Source organism: Gorilla gorilla, chromosome 4 (assembly GCF_029281585.2).
Source record: "Gorilla gorilla gorilla isolate KB3781 chromosome 4, NHGRI_mGorGor1-v2.1_pri, whole genome shotgun sequence".
Taxonomy (NCBI): Eukaryota; Metazoa; Chordata; class Mammalia; order Primates; family Hominidae; genus Gorilla; species Gorilla gorilla.
In genome coordinates this window covers 176,170,948-176,193,245 of record NC_073228.2, presented here as the reverse complement: position 1 = coordinate 176,193,245, position 22,298 = coordinate 176,170,948, and the positions used below count along the sequence as shown (strand labels likewise).

The 22,298-nt window shown below is 47.6% G+C and overlaps 1 protein-coding gene across 3 annotated transcripts in view; it reads left to right on the top strand.

The window, feature by feature from the left end:
- Positions 1–22,298, top strand: part of SH3PXD2B (SH3 and PX domains 2B) — a 120,590-nt gene that overhangs the window by 70,820 nt on the left and 27,472 nt on the right. For 2 of the 3 annotated variants that reach the window (XM_031011297.3, XM_031011296.3), the window contains exons 5-7: positions 1,547–1,638; positions 9,799–9,824; positions 20,434–20,568. In XM_031011297.3, coding sequence (XP_030867157.2) covers positions 1,547–1,638; positions 9,799–9,824; positions 20,434–20,568 — 253 coding nt within the window. Of the gene's footprint in view, positions 1–1,546; positions 1,639–9,798; positions 9,825–13,444; positions 13,547–20,433; positions 20,569–22,298 lie in introns of those variants that run through there. The other variant, XM_063706960.1, reaches the window with a different exon arrangement.

The following is a 22,298-nucleotide window of genomic DNA, read 5'->3' as shown; positions in this document are numbered from 1 at the left end:
GGCTGGCAGAATCACCTGTGCAATTCATGCATATGCACACGTGTTCTCTGCACAGGTGCGTGCAACAAAATGTATGTGTGAACCACCTGAACCACCCTCAGATCTGCATCCTCATTACCCTGGTCCAGGGCCCGGGCCGAAGGAGGCTTAAGTAAATATTTGTTAAACTGAGCTGTTCATTCATGATGGCCATGTCTGAGTTTCAAATCCTTTAATGAGCAGAGTGTACCCTGCACTTCTGTTGTATTTGGCACAGAAACTAGTGCAGTGCTGAGCACAAAGAAAATGCTCATTGAATCATTGAATGAATACCTGTTAGTAGATAAACCAGCTTTGTGGAGGTTAGTAGATAAACCAGCTTTGTGGAGGGCTACACAGCCGGTGAGTCACTGGGGCAGATTAATGTGGAATTTGGCCAGTGGAAGATCTATTTCAACCCCTCATCAACTTGGAGACTTTGAACCTCTATCCAAATCATAAAACAGTCCCTTCACTTTAATGCTTCAGATTCGTGAGTTAAGACATATATGTGAGCATGTTGGAAATAACCAAAAGATTCACCAGTAGATGAGTTGAATAAAGTATGACACAGCTGTACAAAATCCAGTATCCGGTATAGATGATGTTGTAGAAGAATAATGAAATGAGCCAGGTGCAGTGGCTCAAACACCTGTAATCCCAGCACTTTGGGAGGCTGAAGTGGGTGGATCACTTGAGGCCAGGAGTTCGAGACCAGCCTGGCCAACATGCCGAAACCCTGTCTCTACTAAAAATACAAAAAAAAAAAAAATTAGCCAGGCATGGTAGCACATGCCTATAATCCCAGCTACTCAGGAGACTAGGGCACAAAAATCGCTTGAACCCAGGAGGCAGAGGTTGTGGTGAGCCGAGGCTGCACCACTGCACTGCAGCCTGAGTGACAGAGCAAGATCCTGTCTCAACATAAATAAATAAGAATAATGAAATGGCATGAAGTTGACAATTTATAGCTAAGTGAAAGCGTAGGTTTACTAAATAGCATGTACAGTATGGTCTGATTTTGCCTAAATATGGACATATTACTTGAACAAATATGCCTATAATATATGCGTGTATATCATACATTGTGTGTGTGTGTTGTTCTCCAAACCAGCAGCATCACCAGGAAACTTTTTTAGAAATGCACATCCTCAGCCCCCTCCGCAGAACTACTGAATCAGAAACTCGGGTGGGGCTCCACGATCTGTGTTTTAATAAGCCCTCCAAGTGATTCTGGTGCCTTCCCGAGTTTGAGAGCCACTGGTGGTATATGGCATTCCTAACACCCGTCTCCTTCCTTTGCTTTTTGGTTTTGCTTTTGTGTTTGTATGTGTGTGTGTTTGAGACAGTCTCGCTCTGTCACCCAGTCTGGAGTGCAGTGGTGCGATCTCAGCTCACTGCAACCTCCGCCTCCCAGGTTCAAACAATTATCTTGCCTCAGCCTCCCGAGCAGCTGGGGTTATAGGCGCGTGCCACCATGCTCAGCCCCCTCTCCTCCTTTGCACTCACCTGCGTCTCTCTTCTCCAGGCCCTCATCCAGCTGCCCCCCTACATCTCTCAGTGTGATGAGGTGCTGCAGTTCTTTGAGACAAGACCTGAGGACCTGAATCCCCCCAAAGAGTAAGTTTGTTTGTGGGCTTCCCCAGTTGGAGCCCCACAGCCCTCCCTTCTGCCAGTCCAGCCACCCCCAAGTAAAGCAAAGTGCAGCCAAAAGTGGGTTTCGTTGGCTGAGCCCCTGTGAGACCGCACTTCACTTAGCCTTCAGAGTTGCTGTAAGTGGGTAGTAATCGTCCCGTTTGACAGGTGAAGGAAACTGGCTGAGTGCCACTCCTGTCATCGCATCATACTCTCCACCTGCCCACAGCACTTATCGAGGTGTGTCGGAACTGAGCAGACTGAGCCCGTGAGGCAGGGGCTGAGCCATAGATTCATCTAGCTTCTGTCCACAGAGGTGGAGGTGGGTGTGCTCGGGAACTGCCAGGGATGTGAATGCGGGAGCAACCCAAACCAACGAAGACCCCACTGCCGGTGAGCAACGGGGCCGGGATTTCATCCTGACCAGCCAGGCTCCGAAGCTCTCCAAAATGCCCCCCACAGCCCTGCCTCCCTGTCGCTTCTCCCTGCAGTGTACAGGCCACTTGCCCAGATGCCTGTCACTACACAGCCAGCAGCCCCAGCCACACAGTGCACACCACATAAAACTCGAGCACCGCCTGCTTACCCGCACTTACGCACCAACACTCTGGCCGGCCCGGGTGCTTTGGGGGAAAGCAGGAAGGGATCTGGCTAACGGAGAAATAGCAGTGGGGAAAAGAGATCAGCCCAAGGTGCTGGGAGTGTCCTGGGGTCACAGGAGCAAGAGCGGGCAGAGTTTGGGGTCCGTCTGGGCACATTCGAGAAGGGCTGAAAAGTACCAGCCAGGCTCTGTTCCAGAAGTAGACGCTGCTGCTCTTGGCGCTGCGTTCGCTGGATGCCCCAGGCAGCAGCCGTAACCAAGGCTGAGTTTGCTGAGCAGCCAGCGTGGCGGGCAGTGTGCCAAGCACTGTATGTGTATCGAGAAAGGCACATGCTCCCTTTTGGAAATGATCTGCTGGAATCACAAAAATTTTTTAAATAGACTTGTGAGGAGAAAGCATGAAAGTGTTCTAACAAGTGAAGTCAGGCCATTTATATTTATACACACACACAGCGACCTCCAAAATCGAGTTCACAGACTTCCAAGTGCACCACTCAGGACTGATGGTTTGCTAGCACACAGATGAGTAGACCTAAGTTTCTGCAATAAATATATCCCAACATGCACCATTTCCTGTGACGAGCACGGAGCGAGTAAACACAGCTTCTCATAGTGAGCGCACAGAAGTGCGTGGTTTTGGAGTGAAGGGAGACTGTAAGAGGCAACAGTAAACCTTTGAATCAGATGTCACAAGGGAATGCCTTACCAACACGGGAGCCAAGACACAGTTTCATAAATTTAAAGATAATCATAAAGATACAGAATAATATAAATCTGATAATTTGGGGTGTTTCGCTCGTGCTGGCTAATGTTTTTGTTCTTAGTGTCTTTGGCGTTGGTGTCTGGTAAGCATTTCCCAATTTGTGTCGCCATCATGAAATATGGGGAAATAGTCTCAAAGCACCTTTGTCTCCAGTCCTCCTGGGCTTACAGGATTGAACTGCCATTCAGGCTCATAGCCTCTGGCTTCAATTATAATTTCTACACAAGGTAAATCAAAGGATACAGAGCTTACTGTGTTCCCTTTCCACTTCATTTTCTCACAAAACTGCCCGATAAAAACTGTCATTCCCTCACGCCTGTAATCCCAGCACTTTAGGAGGCCGAGGCGGAAGGATTGCTCGAGCACAGGAGTTCAAGACCAGCCTGAGCAACATAGTCAGACCCTGTCTCTACTAAAAATAAAAAAAAATTAGCCGGGCATAGTGGTACGTGCCTGTAGTCCCAGATACTCAGGAAGCTGAGATGGGAGAATTGCTCGGGCCAAGGAGGTTGAGGCTGCAGTGAGCAGTGATCGCCGCCACTGCACTCCAGCCTGGGTGACAGAGGGAGCCTCTGTCTCAAAAACAAAAACAAAAAAACCTGTCATCCCTCTCTTACAGATGAGGAAGCTGAGGTTCAGAATAATAAAAGGGACTTTTAACAAAATAATAATGAAAGAGAGGCACAGTTTGGAAGAGGTGAAGGTGAATTTTCCGCAGGTCAGCCTGAGTCTGAACCTAAGCTCAGTCCCACACAAGAGGCTCACTTGACAGAAAAGAGCCTGAGTTTGGAATCTAGTACACCCAGGTTCGAATCCTGCCTCTGCCACTCCTGGGCTTTGTGGCCATGGCCTCCCTCACTTTGCTTCTGGGCTTCCACTTGCTCTATTGTGAAATGGGAGTAGCTGTACTTTTTAGGGTAATGTTGAGGACTGAGTGACTGCCACAGGGAAAAACTCTAAGACTATGCCAGCTGCCCAGGAAGTGGCGGCTCATGGTAGTGCCCCTCTTGGAATGATCAGACATTGCTGTCTTTATTCCAGCGCTGTCTCTTAAGAGTTGATCAAGATGCCCAGCCTGATATACCCTCAGCAGGGAAAATTGCCTGACTACTGTCTTAGTCTGTTCCACCTGCTATGACAAAAATATCACAGACTGGGTGGCTTCAACAGAAATGTATTTCTCACTTTCTGGAGGCTGGAAATCCAAGATCAAGGTGCCAGCTATTTCAGTGCCTGGTGAAGGCCACTTCCTGGTTTGCAGATGTGTCCCCACATGGGAGAGAGAGAGAGAGAAAGCCAGCTCTCTTATGTCTCTTCTTTTTTTTTTTTTTTATTTTTTGTAGAGACAGGGTCTGGCTATGTTGTCCAGGCTGGTCTGAAACTCCTGGGCTCAAGCGGTCCTCTTACCTTTGTGTCTTCTCATAAAGGCGCTAATCCCATCCGGGGGGCTGCACGTTTATGACCTAATTACCCCTAAAGCCTCCATCTCCAAGCACCATCACACTGGGGTTAGTGTTTCAATATATGAATTCAGTTTACAGAAGCCACTTTCCTTTTTTTTTTTTTTTTTTTTGAGACAGAGTCTTGCTCTGTCACCCAGGCTGGAATGCAGTGGTGCAATCTTGGCTCACTGCAAGCTCCGCCTCCCAGGTTCACACCATTCTCCTGCCTCAGCCTCCCAAGTAGCTGGGACTACAGGTGCCCGCCAGCACGCCCGGCTAATTTTTTGTATTTTTAGTAGAGACGGGGTTTCACCGTGTTAGCCAGGATGGTCTCGATCTCCTGGCCTCATGATCCACCTGTCTTGGCCTCCCAAAGTGTTGGGATTACAGGCATGAGCCACCACACCCGGCCTATAGGAGCCACTTTCAAGCTGGGTGAGATTGGGCAGGTTTTTCTGCCCCTTGCCTCAGTCTCCTCTTATGTAAGATGGGCCTGATGACACCTCCCTCACAGCGTTGCTTGGGGAATCAAATTAGAAGATGTGGAGAAAATCACTTGGAACTGCTCTGCAGACCATATTGCCCAAGCAGAGGAAGGAGCAGACAGCAGCCACGAGGGTAGTATTGACATTGGTGTGCATTCCTTGGGCCCGTGAATTCAATGATAGCCAGATTTTCTTCTACTTTAACTTTGGGGAGCATCTTGGACCACTTAGAGATTCCAACAAAAGCTTTCTTCCCTCTTCCTGGAAGAGCACCTGCAGTTTCAGGAGGTCGTTATTTGTGCAGAATCCTGTACATGGACCTGAGGTGAAGAAGCCCCACCCTGGTGGCTCTTCCCAATGTTAGTGCTGGGATGCCTCTGCCCTCTCCCTGGCAAGGGTGGTTGCAGTGGCCCCAGCCTCTGAGCAAGCATCAGACCAACTTAGACACACAGAGGGGAGAGGGCCAGGCCAGGGGCAGCTGCTGTGCTTGGGAGGAGTCTGGTCATCTTCATTCAAGAAGGAAGGACACTCGGGGACAAGGGGTGTGAGCCAGCCCTCGAGAGGAGGTGGGAAGTCCCGGAGGCTGCATGATGGCTTTGTGGCACTCTCTGGCTTCCTCTCTTTGGTGGCAGAGGCAGCCTTACTAGCTTGCTGGCTTGGGCTTGTAGAAATAGCGCAGGACAGGAGCTCTCAGCCCATGCTGCATCCAGCCAAGGGCACTGGCATTGTTCATTCATCAGCCAGATAGAGAGGGCCTGCTGACTTTCACAGTGGTGGGAAAAGCTGCGTGAACATGTGGGTACACAGGCACCCATGCATACACAAATAGAACATCCACTGAAAATACAAAACACAGCCTAGACTGTACCAAAGAAAGCACCAAGTAACAGCTGAGATAAGCTAGCATGCTTATCTCATATCTTATATACGTCCATCATGCTGGAGTATATGTATCTGGTTCTGAGAGCCTTCCTGAAAAGAAAGGGAAGGTTCAAATCTCTTTGTCCCTTCCCAGCTGTGTGACCTTGGACAAATGACTTGACTTCTCTGAGCTTATTTTCTCATCAGTAAAGCGGGCGTCACTACCCTGGCTCACAGCTTGGTTGTGAGGACTAAGCAAGACCCTGCCCATAAAGGATGGTGTCTGGCACAGGGCAGGTGCTTACCTAGTGATGCCTTCCTGTCTTTAAGCCAGGATTTGAAAAGGAAGGAAGATGGCGAGGTTGCCGAGGGCCCAAGGGATGGTTCTGGGGCCACAGCACGCAGTCTCAGCTTGGTCCTGGTTGTTGGTTTAGGGATGGTGAACTTGAGGGTTATACCCATTGGGGTTGGTCTGTTGGTCAGGATCCTGAAGGTCAACCCATGTTAGGGCTTGACATGGACTTTGGGGGTCTTTCCTAGCCCGCTGGTGCTATTGGAGGAGGGTTTTGGCCGCCATGAGTAGGAAAACTTGGGAACACCCCAAGCATGTCACACCAAGAAGATGACCCACCTGCTTGAGTAAATGCATGCTGTGGCCGCCTGAACCCAAGAGTCCCCTGCCGCCCCCACTCCTCTGCTCTGGCTGGGACAGTGGAAGCAGGGGTGCATGGCTCAGCAGGAGCCCGGGTCTTAAGCCCAGACCACGGCTCAGGTCACGGGCCTGGATGGCAACTCCGGCAGCTGGTGCTTTCTGTAGAAGCAGCTGGTGGCACCTTCGTTAGTGTGTCTTGATGCAGCAGCTAAGAGGGGAGCTTCAGTCACTGGATGGTCCGGGTGGTGGTCAGGAGAGTGGGCTCCAGCCAGACTTCCTGGGTTCCAGTCCTGGGCCTGGTACCTCACCTCTCTGGGCGTCAGTATCTTCATCTGCAAAATGGAGTAACCCTCAAAAGGATGTATGAGGACGCAGTGAGGCAGTCCAAGTGTAGCTTTCTGACCAGGACCCAGTGAATGCCAGTGAAGGTGAGCTAGGACATTCCACTCTGACCCTCACCCTTCTCTGCATGGGCGCTGTGAAGGTCAACCTCAGTGATGTTATCCCTGGAGGGAGGACATCACCACCAGCCCAGCCCGACCTGGCCAGACTCTGCTGCGCCTCCCAGACATACAGGAGGACTGTAGCCCCTGCTCTTGGGCTTGGCTCCCTCGCTGCTCCTTCCCAGGTTGCTCTGAAGCATTATTACATGGTGGTTAAAAACCCAGACATTGAGTAGACATTTCTCCAAAGAAAATGCACAAATAGCCAGTAAGCATATGAGAAGATCCTGGCATCATTATCCATCAGGAAATGCAAATCCAAGCTACAGTGAAATATCATTAGATCCAATTCACACCCACTAGAATGGCTGTAATCAAGAAGATAGGCCAGGCATGGTGGCTCATATGTGTAATCCCAGCAGTTTGAGAGGCCAAAGCGGGCAAATCACCTGAGATCAGGAGTTCAAGACCAGCCTGGCCAACATAGCAAAACCCCATCTCTACTAAAAATACAAAAATAGCCAGGCATGGTGGTGGGCGTCTATAATCCCAGCTACATGGGAGGCTGAGGCAGGAGAATCGTTTGAACCTGGGAGGCAGAGGTTGCAGTGAGCCAAGATCACGCCACTGCACTCCAGCCTGCGCAACAGAGCGAGACTCCACCTCAAAAAAACAAAAAAGAAGATACATGACAAGTATTGTCAAGGATATGAAGAGGTTGGAACCTTCATACGTTGCTGGTGGGAATATAAAATGTTGCAGTCACTGTGGACATCTGTGTGGCACTTCCTCAAGAAGTTAAACCTGGAGTTACCATATGACCTAGCAATTCCCCTCTTAGGTATATAACCAAGAGAAATAAAAATACATGTCCATACAAAAACTTGTACACAGATGTTCACAGAAACATTATTCAAAATAGCCAAAGAGTGGAAACAACCCAAATGTCAAGCAACTTAGTGATGAGTAAACAAATTGTGGTTTATCCAGACAATGGAGTATTACTTAGCAACAAAAAGGAATGAAGTGCTGATACATACCATAACACAGATGAACCTCAAAGACATTATGCCAAATGAAAGAAGCCAGACACAAAAGGCCACACATTATATGATTCTATTTATATGAAACATCCAGAATAGGCAAATCGTTAGAGACAGCAAGCAGGATTTGTGGTTGCCAAGGGCTGGAGGAGGGGGAATGGGAAGTGACTAATAACAGGTATAGGGCTTCTTTTTGGAGTGATGAAAGTGGTCTGGTGATGGTTGGACAACCTTGTGAATATACTAAAAACCAGTAAATTGTATACCTTAAAAGGATGGGTTTTGTTTGTTTGTTTTGTTTTGTTTTTGAGACAGAGTCTCGCTCTGTCTCCCAGGCTGGAGTGCAGTGGCATGATCTCGGCTCACCGCAGCCTCCACCTCCCAGGTTCAAGCGATTCTCCTGCCTCAGCCTCCTGAGTAGCTGGGATTACAGGTGCCCACCACCACACCTGGCTCATTTTTGTATTTTTAGTAGAGATGAGGTTTTGCCATGTTGGCCAGGCTGGTCTCCAACTCCTGACCTCAGGTGATCTGCCTGCCCCAGGCCTCCCAAAGTGCTGGGATTACAGGCGTGAACCACCACTCCTGGCCTAAAGGATGAGTTTTATGGTTTGTCAATTATATCTGTTTTTTAAAAGTTAGTTCGATCTGGGTTCCAATTCTAGCTGTACTACTTGCTAGCTGTGTGACCTTGAGCAAATTACTTAGCCTCTCTGTTCCTTGTCTGTAAAATGGGAATAAGAATAATACTTATTTCCTGGGATCGTTGTGAGTATTGAATGAGTGAACTACAAATGCCAGCAGGGTGCCGCCACTGGGTCTAGTACCATTTAATAATATTAGCTAATGCTACTGTTGCCACAATGTCCATCCCAACCCAACCACTGCAAACTTTATTACTCATGAGATAACTTACTTTAAAGTACTTTGTAAGCCCTAATTTGTAATGCTGCATTTGTGATACAGTTGCTTTCCCCGCTCCCCCCACCAAGATGGAGTCTTGCTCTGTCACCCAGGCTAGAGTGCAGTGGCACGGTCTCGGCTCACTGCACCTCCACCTCCCAGGTTCAATTGATTCTCCTGTCTCAGCTTCCCGAGTAGCTGGGACCACAGGCATGTGCCATCATGCCCAGCTAATTTTTGTATTTTTAGTAGAGATGGGATTTCACCATGTTGGCCAGGCTGGTCTCAAACTCCTGACCTCAGGTGATCCACCCGCCTCAGCCTCCCAAAGTGCTGGGATTACAGGCGTGAAGCACCATGCCTGGCCGATACAGTTGCATTTATAAACTCTGACATGGGTGACGACGGTAAGGGACTCACTATTCATTATTCCCTGTGAATTCTAGCCCATAGTAGCATCCCCTCTCACCACTTGGGAGGTGCACTGTGTTCACTGCTGTCCAAACTTCTGCCCAGTTTTAATGTGTTCCCTGTACACTTACTGCCAAGCACTTTCTGCCCCATGTCTATGGCTTAGGGGACCCCAAGAAATGGGGCAGGGACCTCTGCTGTGCCTGATGAGGTAGGCATCAGGCTCAGTGCAGTGTGAGGACCTAACTCCTATTTTCAAACTGCAATCCCCTTCAGCTCCTCCCCAGGGCTTCCAGTCTACAAATAAATGGAGACACTGGTCCCCAGGGCACCAGAGCACTTATCAGGCAAAGGGGGAAAATTAAGAGAAGTTCTTTCTCTTTGAAGAAGTCAGGGTCCCTCTAGTTGGCCTGGAGTTTATTCATTCACTGATGATGTTGTGGGGGGTGGAGAATCTCAGTTTCCTAGCAGAATAACTCATGTCAATACATGGCAAGTACTGACTCATTACTCTTTCCCACCCCCTTTCTTTCCTGTACAGGGAGCACATTGGGAAAAAGAAATCTGGTAAGAATATTTTCTATTTTCTTCTCTTCGTTCAGTTTTCGGCAAACTCCAGCTGAGCACCTACTGTGCACCAGGCCCTGGGTTCCATGCTGAGGATACAGTCATGTGGATGGGTGGATGGTTGGCAGGAGGGAGGGAAGGGAAGGAGGGGTGGTTGAACTGGTGGAGGGATGGATGGATGGATGGATGGATGCTTGATTGATTGGTTGATACCCCATCCCATTTCCCAGAAATAGTATTTGAGGTTGTTTCATCCAATACACCAAAAAACTGCCAAGTGGTTGAGACTTGGAGTCTTTCTCAGAGAATGCCTTCATGGAGAAGGGGAGGCAGACTTCTTCCTAGCCATGCTATCGGGAGTTAAATGCCTTTGTTCCACTTTATACAGAGCAACGTGGTAGCTGAGAGCTAAGAGCATTCTTCTCAGGTGTGATAAGGGATCGGAAAGGAGGAACCGTGGGTCTTGATGAAGGATCAGAAGGTTTCCATAGAATGAGGGGCATCCCAGGCTGAGGGGATCGCCAGGCACAGGCTGGGAAGCAGGAATGTGCGGTAGATTTGGGCCATATCCATTTGACATCCTTGGCACCAGACCCCAGCCCTTTTTGGGCAATGACAGATGCAGTGTCAAGCGACTCCTGTCCCTATTGCCATTCTCCCTAAAATACATTATATTCCCTCCTAATAAGCTTTCCATTTCCTGGATAACACAACTCTTCTCTCAGAAGCAATTATGGAGAGAGAAGGTGGGAAATTGCGTATGCACAGAGGAATAATTGAGCTCTCCCCTGGGGTTTATACATTTATATAAACAGTGACCCAACTTTTTCTTCCTGCCACCCAAGATCATCCTCCACATCTGCAAAGGCCCCGGCCCATACCTTACCTGGAGCCAATGTGGACTTCAGAACTTCCAGAATCCAGCGCTCTTTAATTTCCTAGGGTGCCAGGAGGTTTGAAGGGGTTGATGAGGATCAGGGGTGCAAACAGAGATCCTAGAAGTGAAAAAGGATACCCCCTCTCATGGGCCTCAGTTTCCTTATCTGTAAACTGGGGTTGATATAGCAATCTGCCTTGTGGGATTATTATAGGATTTATAATCATATTTGTAAGGCACCTAGAACAGTGCCTGGGACATTGTCAGTAATGTATGCTTGATGCCGTTTTTATTACTACTACTGTTACTTAAAATACATGGGTGCCCCTGACCAGCAGTAGTGTATTAGTTCATTCTCACACTTCTATAAAGAAATACCTGTGACTGGATAATTTATAAAGAAAAGAGGTTTCATTGGCTCATGGTTCTGCAGGCTGTACGGGAAGCACAGTGGCTTCTGCTCAGCTTCTGGGGAGGCCTCTGGGAGCTTTCCATCATGGTGGAAGGCAAAGGTGGAGCAAGCAGTTTTTATATGGCAGGAGCAGGACCAAGAGAGAGAGGGGCAGTGCTACACACTTTTAAACAACTAGATCTCCTGAGAACTCCATCTCGAGACAGCACCAAAGGGATGGAGCTGAACCATTCATGAAGGACCCACCCCCATGATCCAATCACCTCCCACCAGCCCCCACCTCCAACATTGGGGATTACAGTTCGACATGAGATTTGGGTGGGGACGCAGATCCAAACCGTATCAAGTAGAAATTCCAAATTCAAAAGCTCCAGTACCTTTGCTGCCCCTGGGTACGGGCCCTGTGGTCAACTTCACAGGTCCCACAGTCATTCTCTCTGCCTCAAGGAATGGCGTCGAGAATTAACTTCAGCCTTTTCCCAACCAGTCCATTTATAGCTCCTCTTTCTAGTTTAATAGGTACTGGCCAGAGCCATGGCATCCTGCTAAAGCTGCAAATAGTTCCCAAGCCCCGGGGATAATTATATGTTTCTTAGAAAAGAGCAGAGAGAAGAGGAGCTGCCACTCTTGGGCTGGCAGAGTTTCTGGTTTCGAGTATGCAGAGACTTTCCCTAGAAGGAATGGGTGTGGGAGGGTAGAGAAGAGAGGAAAGAGACAGCTCTGGTTTGTGACAAACACAAATGTCCAGTCGGAACGGGCTTGATGAGAGGATTTGTCTGGAAAAGGGAGAAAAAGCTCTAATTTGTGGTGACTGCTGTTACATCATTCACCTGAAATGATGGGGATGGATTTATTTATAGTTCAACTGGTTGGAAAATAGCATCTTTCTTCATTCAAACTAAGAACCCAAGCTGGGATTAGCCTTATATCTTATGTGACCTTTGAACACTTCCTTTATTTTAGAATAAGCCTTTTGGATTGAATTTTAAAGGGATCTAACATTGACAGACTAACTCCTGAGATTTCTACACCAAAACTCTGCTTTGGAAAAGGCTTATCTGCCTCTGGCATTTCCCAGTCATGGCTGGCTGGCTGGCTCCTGCAGACTTTGGCTAATGTGGTCTCAAATTCTGCTCATCCTGCAGAAAATGAATCTTCTCACTAAAAGTCAAGAGATCATGCAGTTATTTGAGGAACATATTTCTTCCTGATTTTTCTAACCTTTACTTAAAAGCATTCTTTGTTTACTGACTCTTTCAGCAAGATTGACAGTATAGTGAATTTTTGGAAGGAAAATCCCCTTTACCCTTCATCTTAAAAATTCAAGACATGTCATCATGAAGAAAAAATATGCCCAAGCAGAAAACTGCTGTGGTAGATTAGGCACTGTACATCTTGAGAATATTTTATAACACTTGATAATAAAAATCACCCTTCCAATGTCAGACTTTCCTCTTTCTCATCCCCTCTTCTCTCATATTTCCTGCTGGGCCACAAAAGTGATAATCCTTGCCTAGGAATTCTTTGATTTCACACTTGGCAACTCCTAGAATTTAGCTTTAGTTGCCTGCTGCAACATTTAGAGATTGCAATTATTATGGCATTATAGAGCTTGGCTGCAATATCACCCTCCACCAGTAGGTGTCTTCACTTAACAACTAAACGTCCTGAAGCCTAATTTGAGACTCCTGGTAGATCAAATGAATGAACTTTTTTTCATCAGTTTCAATAAGTTGAGTGCTCTGAGTGAAATGAAGCAACTTGCTCTGAAAGAACTGGTGCTGAAAAAGCAACTCCATGCATTCTCTGAACCACTTCATGGCAGAGAACTGCAGTCTAAGCTACTGCCATGCAAAAACAGCAAGGAGATTGTAGTCTTGGACCTGGCCCCAGAGCAAGTCTTGGAGGAAGTGCCAGCCCTGAGCCCTATGCCAGTCCGGGGTGTGCTCCAGCCAATCCAGAGTCACAGCCCAGAGCGCTCTCCCCTCCTCATTTCCTGGCTCTCTGTCTTGCTTATAGCAAATCTCATGATTCCTTGGTTCTGTCATTCTGTCACTGCTCATAGTTTTGCCAAATCCCATTGGCACACTGGTTAGGAGGGTTAGTGCAGAAACTCCCAGCGCATTCATCAGAGTCCTGAAAATTGTATGTGGTGCAACTGTGCCACCATCAGGTGTTAAAACTGGGTGGCAAAAGTTGAGCTTTTTGGACAGAGTAAACCTGACTTAACTGGATCTTCACTTAACTGAAGCCTTCTTTCTACTTGTAGGCAAGAAGGAGTCATCTTTAATTTATAAGATTATAAATGTATAAGGATGCCTGGAGCCTTGTGTAGAGGAGGAAGGGTTTCTAGAAGTCTTCATTTATCCTGTGTTCATTCACCCCACAAATGTCTGTTGTACACCTGTGCTGGATGCTGAATGAACAAGACAGGTACAGTTATTCATTCAATATTTATTTAATGTATAATTAATTTATAATTTATTTAAACACCTACTAGGTGCTTAATAAATACTAAATGAGTAACTCTCTGTACCTGGTAGCGCTCTAGGTCCCCAGGTGGAAACCATTCTCACAGTCTGGTAGAAAAGAGACCTGTATAAACAAAATGAAATGTGAAGGAAGGCATTTGAATGCTCCCTGAGATAGGAAGTCATTAAAGCTGGGGCGGGGTGGGGAGGGGTTGGGGTTTTTTTGTTAGTTTGTTTGTTTTTTGAGATGGAGTCTCACTCTGTTGCCCAAGCTGGAGTGCAGTGGCGTGATCTCGGCTCACTGCAACCTCCACCTCCCGGGTTCAAGCAATTCTCCTGCCTCAGCCTCCCGAGTAGCTGGGACTACAGGCACACACCACCATGCCTGGCTAATTTTTGCATGTTTAGTACAGATGGGATTTCAGTATGTTGGCCAGGCTGGTCTCAAACTCCTGACCTCACAATCCGCCCACCTCGGCCTCCCAAAGTGCTGGGATTACAGGCGTGAGCCACTGCGCCCAGCAAAGCTGAGTTTTAAACTGTTCCTTCCTTCATTCAGACACTTACTGAGCCCTAGTAAGAAGCCATCCATGTTCTAGGCCAGGGGTTGACAAACTTTCCCTAAAGGGTCAGATAGTGAATATGTTAGCCTTTTTAGGCCACATACAGTCTCTATCACTACTACCACCAATAATAACAATAATTCTTTCTCATTTTCTCATTCCTCTTCTCCTTCTTTACAGCTCTTAAAAAATATTTAAAAACAAAACAAAACAAAATACATAAAAACATTCAACCAGGTGTGGTGATTTACACCTGTAATCCCAGCAGTTTGGGAGGCCAAGGTGGGCAGATCACCTGAGGTCAGGAGTTCGAGACCAGCCTGGCAAACATGGCGAAACCCTGTCTCTACTAAAAATACAAAAATTAGCCAGGCATGGTGGTGCATGCCTGTAATCCCAGCTACTCAGGAGGCTGAGGCAGGAGAATTGCTTGAACCCAGGAGGCGGTGGTTGCAGTGAACCGAGATTGCACCATTGTACTCCAGCCTGGGCAACAAAAGCAAAACTCCATCTCAAAAAATATATATATTTTTTTAATATTATATATTTAAAAATATATATTATATATAGTATATATAATATATATTATAAAAATGTATTTAATATATTTAATATACATATTATATATGTATATTATATATTAAATATATATGTATATTATATATATTAAATATATATGTATATTATATATATATTGAATATATATATATATAAGCATTCTTAGCTCCCCTTGCACCGAAACACATCGCGGGCCTACGAGCCGTTAGGCAGTATGAATATAGCAGTGAACAAGAGACTGTCCCTGCCCTTGTGGCACTTCTATTCTAGAGTAGAAAAGTAAACAAGGAGACAAGTAAATATACAGAACCTATGACAGTTTTTGAAAGCACTGTGGAAGAAATAAAACTGAATGAGGCAGTGCAAGGCAGGCAGGGAAGGTCTCATTGATAAGATGCCACTTGAGCAGGAACCTGAAGGAAAGGAGAGCAAAGGCTATGCACATATCTGGAGAAGACTGTCCCCAGCAGAGGGAACAGCAAATGCAAAATTCCCTGCAGTAGAAACAGGCTTTGCATGAGAAGGACTGGCAAGGATGCTACTGGTCAGAGCCTAGCAACCAAAGATATAAGTGAATTAGGTTTGACTGCAAGTAGCAGAAAATCCAAAATAATTGTGACTTAAACAATTGAACTTTTTTCTTCTTAGTTCAAATCCCAGAGATAGTCCAGGAGTGATAGAGTGTTCAATGGTAGCAGGGACCCAGGCCCCCATCTTGCTGCTCTGCCATGCAACACCAGCATTCCCAAGGTTGCTTATGACCCAAGATGGCTGCTGCAGCACCAGCCATCACATTGATGTTTCAGCCAGTAGTAATGAGGAAAGGGTGATGCAGAGCCAGTTACCTCCTGTAAGGACTCTTACCAAGCACATGTGCACAATTCCACACTTATATCCTATTGTCTGGGGCTTAGTTACATGACCACTCCCAACTATAAAGGAGTCTTATTCCAAGTGGCCCTGTGCCCTGCCAAAACTCAGGAATTCTATTACTATAGAAGAAATAGAGGATGGGGGATAAGTAGCCATCTGTGCCACATTGGGGAGAGTGAAGGAGATAAGGTCTAATAAGGTATCAAAAGGCCAGGCGCAGTGGCTCACAACTGTAATCCCAGCACTTTGGGAGGCTGAGGCAAGTGGATTGGTTGAGCCCAGGAGTTCAAGACCAGTCCGGGCAACATGGTGAAACCCCAAATCTATTTGAAAAAAAAAAAACTGATCAGAGGGGGATTAGACAGGGCCCTGTAGGCCACAGAGGGTTTTCACAAGTGAGGTAAGGACCATCACAGGGACTTCACCTTTGAGAAACATGTTCTGACACATCTTTTAAAAGGATCACTCTAGCTGCTATATTGAAAACAGATGGCAGCCGGGTGCAGTGGCTCAAACCTGTAATCCCAGCACTTTGGGAGGCCGAGGCAGGCGGATCACTTAAGGTCAAGAGTTTGAGACCAGCCTGGCCAACATGGGTGAGACCCCCATCTCTACTAAAAATACGAAAATTAGCTGCGTGTGGTGGTGCATGCCTGTAGTCCCAGTTACTCGGGAGGCTGAGGCGAGAGAATCGCCTGAGCCCTGGGGGCAGAGGTTGCAGTGAGCTGAGATCGTGCCACTGCACTCCAGCCTGGGCGATGGGGCAAGACTCTGTCCCAAAAAAAAAAAAAAAATGGCCAGGCACGGTGGCTCACACCTATAATCCCAGCACTTTGGGAGGCCACAGCGGGCAGATCTCCAGGTCAGGAGATCAAGACCATCCTTGCCAACATGGTGAAACCCCATCTCTACTAAAATACAAAAAAATTAGCCAGGTGTGGTGGCATGTGCGTGTAGTCCCAGCTACTCAGGAGGCTGAGGCAGGAAAATCACTTGCACCCAGGAGACAGAGATTGCAGTGAGCCGAGATTGCACCACTGCACTCCAGCCTGGCAACAGAGCAAGACTTCGTCTCAAAAAAAAATAAAATAAAATAAAATAAATAAATAAATAAATTGCAGGGTCAAGGCTGGTACCAGGGACCAGTTAGGAGGCTAAGAGTAGGTGGTTCGCATTGAAATAAGAAGGAGAGGTTGAGACATCCCAGGCAGAGAAAATAGCCTCTGCAAAGGCACCTTTGTGCTTTGCAGGTGCACCAGGGATGAAGTGGCCAAAAGACAAGATCAGAAGGCAAGCCGAGCCCATGGCAGGTGCTGAGCAGGGAGTGGCATGATCAGAGTAGCATTTTTGAGCAAGCATTCTGGCTGCTGTATGGAGGGCAGACTGGAGGGGCAGGACAGAGACCAGTTACAGCATCTGCCTCCCCTCCCCTCCCCTGGCCCCAGGGAAGCCCCTCTCAGACCTTGGGGCAGAGGGTGTGGCTCCATGAGGACATGGTGAAGCCAGGTGATGGAGCACTGCACAGAGAATCTCCTGTGTGAAACCTGCGGCTCTGTGAGGAAATCCTCACAGCCACTCCCTGACCCCACACCAGCCAACGACTGCCTGCCTGGAAGACGTGGGCATGTCTCTTTGAGCATTAACCTGGGCAGCAGGTGCAGGCACCAACCTGGCTGTGAAGTGGGCGCTTTTTCTCTTTCCTTTCCAGTTCTTTCTCTCAAGCTGAGGCACAGGGAAACACACTTACCTGGTCCAGCTCACCTGAGGGCCCAGACAGAAGGGAAACTGCACTCCTGGGGTTTTGAGCCCTCGGGTAGGCTGTATCCTGGGGTAGATGCTGGATTGGATTCAGAGAAGAGTGAGTCTAGTGACCAGGACACAGGTAGTCAAGAACCTTCAAAAGCCAGCATCCTACATTCATTCATTCACTGGACAGCACCTTCAAAGAGCTAGTAAGTGCCAGGTGGTTCAGAGGCAGTCAAGGCCACTGCCCTCAAGAAGCTCATTGTTAATGGGGCCAGCAGGAAGGGGGCGTGAAGCGGCCCACTCTCAGGCCACTGCTCACGTGGCTGGGCTGGCTTGGGAGAACTGTCATCTTGAGTCTAGAAAAAGTCGGCCCTGCCACCTGACCTCGGGGGAAGTGGAGGATGAGGAGAGGGCTGGAAATAGCAGACAAGCCTTGGGACACCCAGAGATGTCAGACTGAGCCTGACCAGGCCCTTGGGGAAGGAGAGCCCGCAGGCCTCAGACCACCCTTCTTCCTCCGTCATCTTATCTTTTCTCACCGTCGTGCCCCAACACCCAGAAGAGCCTGGAGTCAAGTGGACAGAGTCCAGCTTTGTCCATAGCCAGCTGTGTGATCCAGAGAAAGTCACTTAACATCTCTGAGCGTCTGTGTTCCTGCCCACAAAATGGGGGTGGCAGTACCCAGCTTGCAGGGCAGCTGTGTTGGGATGGTTTCTGTGCTGTCTGCAGGCTGTGATAGACCCTCATTGAGGCTGCTTCCTGCCCGATCTTCTGAACCATCAGCCTGCATCTTCTGTTTCTTTCCTGCTCTCTCTTCCTCTGTTCTCCTCATGCTTTCTCTATGCAGAGTGCAAGCAGCAGGGTTGTCCCCAGCCCAAAGGCCCTCCCATTTCCCTGTTACCCTCAGGCAGGGAGGGGGAGTGGCCAGAGCATGGGCACAGAGCCAAGAAGCAGTACCCTTCACCCAGCTACAATGCCCTATTCTGCTTTTTCACATCAAAAATCCAGACCACATGGTTCTAACAAGGGGCTTCTGTGCTGCTTCAGGTTGCAGAGGCTGGAGTGCAGTGGTGTGCTGGTGGATGCTTAACTACCAGCTCTCCAGTGGAGAAGCCCTGCTTTGTAGCATTTGCCAATTTCTGTGGTGTAAATACTCCCACCATGGCCAATTTCGAGCTACCAACAAGACACCACCCAACAGAGTGGGGAGAGATGCACAAAGTCAGCTCTGTGCGCTGGCTGTCCCACACTGCTCCACAATTGGGTGGTTTTGGTTTTGTTTAGTTTGGTTTTTTGGTTTTTTTGGGCGGGGAGCGGAGGACGGAGTTTTGTTCTGTCACCCAGGCTGGAGTGCAGTGGTGCGATCTCAGGTCACTGCAACCTCTGCCTCCCGGGTTCAAGAGATTCTCATGGCTCAGCCTCCTGAGTAGCTGGGACTACAGGCGCGTGCCAGCATGCCCAGCTCCTTTTTGTATTTTTAGTAGAGACGGGGTTTCGCTATGTTGGCCAGGCTGGTCTTGAACTCCTGACCTCAGGTGATCCACCCTCCTCGGCTTCCCAAAGTGCTGGGATTACAGACATGAGCCACCACGCCTGGCCAATTGGGTGTATTTTGACACAAAAATGTGGGGTTTCCTGGATATTTTAATGATTTATAGGAACAATAGGAAAGACTATTTTGAATCAGGACTTTTAGAATACCAGGGCCCTCCTGTGACCACAAATGTCTGGCTGCCCTTCCCCCACATTTAGCCTGCTGCTCTAAAAGTCACCCAGCTGCCCGCTTCTCTCTGGGGTCTCTGAACTCAGATGTCCTTGCTATTTAAATCACCTGTATTCTGCATTATCTTTTCATTTATTTGTCAGATATGTCTTAGCACTTAACCAGGGCCACACGACTCCCAGGAAGCTGTCCACCCTGAATCCATGGCACAGCCTCCCTGGAGCACCTCTCTACTTCATTCCCTCCTGCTGCCACTGCCCTGGTTCAGGCCACTGCCTGGTTCAGGCCACCTTCACCTCTTCCTTGACAACTTCATGTCTACCAGCTAGTCTCCTGCTTTCTTTCTTGCCAACCTCTGATCCATTCTCCACATGGCAGCCAGAATTATCTTTTTAAAGATGTAACTCTTGTCATTCCTTTCTCAAAGCCCTTAATTGACTTTCTACTTCAAGGTTAAAAGCAACCCAAAGGCCCTGCCTGATCTGACCCATGCTTGCCTCGGGGACCTCACTCAGAACCACTCTTCCCATGCACTTCCTCACCTAGCCTCCTTCCAGTCCCGAAGACCCCAAGTCCTTTCCCATCTCAGAGTGTGCCTACGCTGCTCTTCCCCCATTCTCCTCATGACCCCTCCTCCTCTCTCGGGTCCCTGCGTTATGTCACCTCCTTTGGGAGGTCTTGCCAGCCACCCCGTTTAATGTAGCATTGTCTTTCCCCTTCATTCTCTGTCCCAGCATCCTGGTTGTTTCCAGCAATTTATCATAAACTAATGCTTACATAATTCTATATCTTATTACTTATATATACTTATGTACATGTCTCTCTCTGTGACTAGATTGAGTTACTTGAGGCTGGGAGTCATAGCTGCTTCATTCACCGTTGTACTCTTTAGAGTATCTGGAACATCACTGGTGATTTCATAGATTAATAGGCGAGTGATTTTGGATGGGTGATGAGATGGTTGATGGATGATGGTGTTTAATTGGATATATCATGAGTGGATAGATGGTTGAATGGACGGCAGATAGATGAATGTTTGGATGGATGGATAATGGAGGATGGATGGATGGATGGATGGACAGATGGATGGAGGGATGGCTAAGTATGAATGAATGAGCTTTCCCTCTAGGCTGTCAACATCTTCAGGGCAGGTACCATATCTTAATCAACTCTGAACCCCCAGTGCCTGCAAATAGCACTTGGTCAATTTTGGTGGTTGAGTAAGCACATGAATAGAACAATGAATGGATGAAGTCACCCTTGAGACGAGTCCTGTAACTGCTGCTTTTTTATTTGGAACGTCCTCTTGACCCGCCCTACTGCTCTGACTCCTGCTCTTTCATGCATGAGTGGTGGCCAGATGTCATGTCTGTTTCCTATCCACAGGGGGTGACCAAACCTCAGTGGACCCCATGGTCCTGGAGCAGTATGTGGTGGTAGCCAACTACCAGAAGCAGGAGAGTTCGGAGATCAGCCTCAGCGTGGGGCAGGTGGTGGACATCATCGAGAAGAATGAGTCAGGTGGGGACCTAGACCATCTCCCTCTCCCACTACCCTGCCACCGAGCCCCTAGGACATGAAACATTTGGAAACTCAGAAACTGAAATGGCCAGTCCAGACTGGCCAATTCCCATAGATCTGGCTGAGGGTCTCCTAGAAAGAGGCCCCTGTTTGATCACTGTGCTTGAATATCCCACCTGGCCACCACTCACCATTATCCTTTTGGCTCAGATGGTACCGATTTCTTCTGACATTGACATTTTATAAACATTCCTTCTGGTTCTAAAGCACTGGCAGACAAAGTCCAGCATTCACTGGAAATGTGCTCTGTTGATTTGCCTTTGCTTACCCATGGGAGTCTCCGAGAAGGCTCCATTGCTCTGGGCTCTAATGGGACAGACACATTCCCTGTCTCCTTAGCCTACCTGCCCATCACAGGGACCACTGGTCGTGGACACTGGCTGGGTCTGGGACAGAATGTGGTGTGACTGAGACACTTAACCTGGATTTCCATCAGAATTCCACATTTCACAGTGGCTCAGGTGCCTTCATTCTCTGACTGTTAGTTTTCTTATTTACAAAATAAAAACTTCGGCTCTAAAGAGTGATTGTAAAGATTAAGTGAGATAAGATACAAAGAGTGCTTAAACTTGGGCTTAGCACACAGTAGATGCTCAAAAAAATGTGGGTTTCCTTCCCCTTTGCCTTCCTTAGCTACAAAGCAGCCATTGCACCCCATTGAAGGCAAAGAGCAGGAAATAAGCAGATCCTCCCTGGGAAAATGCAGTGGAAACCACTGGGTTTGTTGTGGCTAACATGTGACATTAGCTAATCCTATCATTAGTGGGTCAGTCTCTGTGACAGCCCAATGGCTAGTTGAGGTCCAAAGAAGAGGAGAAAGATGATGTTTCTAACATCATCTGGATGGTGGTGGCATTAGTCATGAGACCAGCGCCAGCCAGCCAAACTTCCTTGGTTACTCAACATAGGAGTTGCCATCCCTGCTTCACAGCTGATGCAACCATGACTCCAAATGACTCAGTCACTCACCCCACATCTCACAACAGCCTGCAGAGCCAGAATTCGAAACCAACTCCAGCAGCCCCTAAGGCCATGTGACTTTCCAGTTGCTGAGAATGAGTGTGTGCAGACTGTATGATGTGGCTAGGACACAACCATGGGGACGTAAAGACAGGAGCACCCACTGCCCTGGGCCCCCAGCTTGCAGGAAGTCAGGAAGCTTGGGTGACTGGGAAGAAGTGTGGGGGCCAGGAAGAGTGTTGGTATGTCCAGAGGGCAGCAAGAAGGAGAGGGTGAGTGGGTACATCTTCAAGTAGCCAACACACTGATGACATTTATTTTTAATTATATTGTACTTATCCAAGTAATACATGGATACATTATTCTTAGAAGATTAATGATGAAACTAAAATCTATTTTTTCTACCAGCTTCAACCCTAACCCCCTTTCTGAACCCTAGATAGCCCTTCTATCCATTAGGTATGAATCTTTCTTGAAAATGTTATATACACATGTGTGTATGTGTGCGTGTGTGTACATGTGAATATATACACTCACACATACACAGGTACTCATTCATACATATATACTTGTACATATACACAAACACATCATATTTTGTATGTATATATATGTATTTTTGTGGGTTTTTTAAAAACCCAGTGGTGTCATTGTATACATTTTGATCTGCAACTTTTTTTAGTTACTATCTAGCTCCTCTGATACTTTTT